Source organism: Pinus tabuliformis, chromosome 6 (assembly GCF_031772625.1).
Source record: "Pinus tabuliformis cultivar Carrire ecotype Pingquan chromosome 6, CPIR1, whole genome shotgun sequence".
NCBI lineage: Eukaryota > Viridiplantae > Streptophyta > Pinopsida > Pinales > Pinaceae > Pinus > Pinus tabuliformis.
Window position 1 is genome coordinate 1,420,345,408 of NC_142292.1, and position 3,294 is coordinate 1,420,348,701.

Genomic DNA, 3,294 nt, shown 5'->3' on the forward strand with positions numbered 1-3,294 from the left:
CAACCCAAGTCAAACACTTCTTTTGGCACAACTTTGACCTCTGCAACAAATTTCGGCTCCTTCATTTTTGCAACTTTTCGGCCTCCTAGACCTACAATTTTCGGCCCCTGTAGTTACTGCAACTTCACACGTGTGACTATTTTTAGGGCAGAATTGAGTCTTTTTCTTCTTCGTTGGGCTTGCTCTTCGCTTATAAGGTACTCGATCTCTTTCGTTGATCTTTTTGCTTCCAAACTTCGGATTCTTTTGAGGAGTCTGCAATTCAGTTTAGCTGCAACAATAATGATGCCCTAATCTTCACACGTGTGAGAGGTAATGGCCCCAAAACAGTCTTCAATCTTCAATCTTCCTTCTTTTAGTCCTTTCCTCCTTCGCTTGTCCTTCTTGTCCTTGTGATTGAACTTTAGTGTGTGAGCCTTTCAAATGAGGTCGATGGCACTCTTATATATACCTTCCAAGGAGCTTGAACAGCCCTTATGAGGCCGACTTATCTCTGCTTGGGCCAACTTGATCTTGGAGGGAAACATTTGACACAATTTTGACTTACAATAAATTCCTTTGACTTGATACAAAGTGCCTAATGGGGTCTTTCATATGTGACAATGACTCTATTGACTTCTTGACTCTATGACAAACTCTAGACGCATTCAATGGGTGCCTGACCTACAATTAAGTTGACCTTGAACATGAAACCCATGCTACAAAAATAATAATAATAATTTTTCTTTCTTTTTACAATATACAAGAATTAAGAGTACGTTTCATATTTATGAAGACCAAACCTAGTTATATATTTCAAAATCCTCATAGAAGTTTCTTTGGTGTTTGTGTTGAATTTTCTGGTCCTTACCTTTACTAGGGATGTATTTTGCATTCACTGGAGTCTGTTTCATATTTAGTAGGTAATCCTTGTTAGCCTATTAATAAGATGATAAGAATTAAGTTATTTCAATATTTTATTCATAGATTAAATTATGAATACGAGGGCACTGATTCACTAACTGTTTCTCTCCTATGTTTTATTGATTTAGAAAGGAACACCTCTAGTTACATTTAAGGAAAAGTTGCTTGTCAAAGTGTAACCATTCAGTATTTGGGTGCAGGAGAGAACATCCTACGTGCTACTCGAATACAAACCAATAGAAGAGAGAAAGATCGTTAAATCAATCATGTCAAAAGCAATTCAAATTTAGAAATACAGATAGTTCTCTTGTATATATATATATATATATATATATAAAGAATGTGATGATAAAGGGTCCACCCTCCCCATATTAACAATAAAACAAAAAGAAAAGAAAACTCCCTACTCCTCAATGACCCTTTTTTACTTACATAGGGTTTGCAGTCAGTGGAATGGAAATATATTCTAAAAAGGTTTGAGTTCCTTCGAAAAAAATCCTGCTGGCATCAAAGGGGGCCGAATTTTACGAATGAAATGCATACCTGGGAACAAGTTCAATATAACGTTCATAACCGAAAGTGTTTTTCCCATAGTCAATCTGCTTCTGTCTCTGGCTTAGTTTGTGGTGATCAGACTCATCTAGCCTCTGCTCCGTAACTACTGAAACAAAAGAACAAAGTAAAATAGCAAATATCAGAAGCAAGGCTTCAAAGCCAAGTTACATAATCCAAGTATTCTTGATTCAACCCCATATCGAAATACAAGATTCATTAGTTTCTAAATGTCCATTCAAAACTTTAAAATCACAAATGATGAAACCTACCTAATCTTTCATTTTTTTCAAATGGCACTTCATCATTAAATAGGACTAAAAACACTTACAGGATCATATATGGTGAAACTTATTTATCTTTTTTATTTTCAAATGACTTATTGTTAGATAGGAAGAACTGTCAGATTTGGCCATGCAGGAAAGGCCAACGGTTCAAAATGGATCAAATTATGTTAGGCTTAAATGTCACAATAATGGGACTGTTCTACCATATTTGTCCAAAACTTATACCTGATCCCAACTACATAACCGGGATTGGGAACAACCTTTTAAATTATAACCTGATAGATGGTTGAACAAGATATCACCCTTGAACCAAAACCCTATTGACAATCTACAGTGTTTTCTGAACCTTGGATATGTATTTTAGTATTTATCTTATGAATTTCCATGGCAGGTCTGCATTCTCGTGTGTTTCAGAACAGATAAACGGACCATTAACACGTTCATAATTATTTAGTATATGACGTAGATAGGACATCGAAGTTGGGCATGTTCTTTGTTTTACATTCCCCGTTCTGATTGCAGATTTTGTATAACCATTATATGGTACAGACTACTCTAAAATTTATAAAATAATGGACAGAAGCAAATGAAAATGAGCAGAACTCAACAAAAATATTTGATGAAGCACCCAGTCCAAAATACCCAAACATGTAAAAGGAAGATCAAAAACCAAATTACTCACACTGGGGCTCGCGGATCTTGAACTTGAGAGACACATCCAATGCAAATATTTCCCCTTGTCCTCTGTTTCATTTATATTGGCAAACCATTTGTCACTTACTTGAAAATCTTCATTCGCCTGGTTGCAGTCTTGGGCTTGAGTGACAAATGCTTTGTGAATCCTCTTAGGAGGAAAACTTGCAACAAAATCCACTCCTCTACACCCATTATCCGGACTAACATCTTTTGAAACTTCTTGAGATGATTTCTTCCTAGGCCAATCTGTGTATTCAGTACATAATCCATCCTGATCTAACTCTGCATAAAATGGGCCGGTGGCTGTCAACAGCCTCATTCCCAATCCCATTCCTATTAAACCATTCCAGAATATCAAATGGGTAGGGATAAAATTGCGATCTAGAGGCCGTGGAATGGCCTGCAAATACTTGAACTCGCCATTTATTCAGATGGTGATTGAAATTTCCGAACGTTTAATTGCAATGGCCAGTTTGAAATTTTCATTGAAATGGCGTATTTAAAGGGAACTAAGTACTAATCCACTAACCACCCAAAGCAAGGTATAACGCTAATATTTCTTCTAATTGCACAATTTAAGTGGTGTAAACATTGTTAATGAGGATTCATATGTTGCACCGGGCTCCTTTCAATGAACTTAGTTTCACATACAAATTAATGGGTGCGCATTTTCAACTTGTTTTGGTTTGGTAGGTAACAATCATCCTTGTCCTAACATAAATGATAGGAGAGGCTCTTTGTTTTAAAAAAATGAATGGTAATATAATGTGGTATTTATAAATATAATTTTTAGGTTTGGTTTTATTTGTTTATTTAAAATTTGGTTAAAAATTGTTGGAATAGTAAATTTGAGTTG

The 3,294-nt window shown here is 35.6% G+C and overlaps 1 protein-coding gene across 2 annotated transcripts; it reads right to left on the bottom strand.

Annotated features, from left to right (window-relative positions):
* Positions 1-1,445: 1,445 nt before the first annotated feature.
* LOC149263961 (uncharacterized) lies at positions 1,446-3,049 on the bottom strand. 2 transcript variants are annotated; one of them, XM_089388690.1, is made up of 2 exons: positions 2,425-3,049; positions 1,446-1,561 (listed from the first exon to the last, which is right to left on the bottom strand). In XM_089388690.1, exons 1-2 carry the CDS (start codon positions 2,767-2,769, stop codon positions 1,544-1,546), a joined length of 363 nt encoding a protein of 120 aa, XP_089244816.1. In that variant the 5' UTR covers positions 2,770-3,049; the 3' UTR covers positions 1,446-1,543. The 2 variants fall into 2 exon arrangements, with proteins under 2 accessions (XP_089244816.1, XP_089244819.1); XM_089388693.1 differs by having other exon boundaries at positions 1,446-1,564; positions 2,425-3,048.
* Positions 3,050-3,294: the final 245 nt, after the last annotated feature.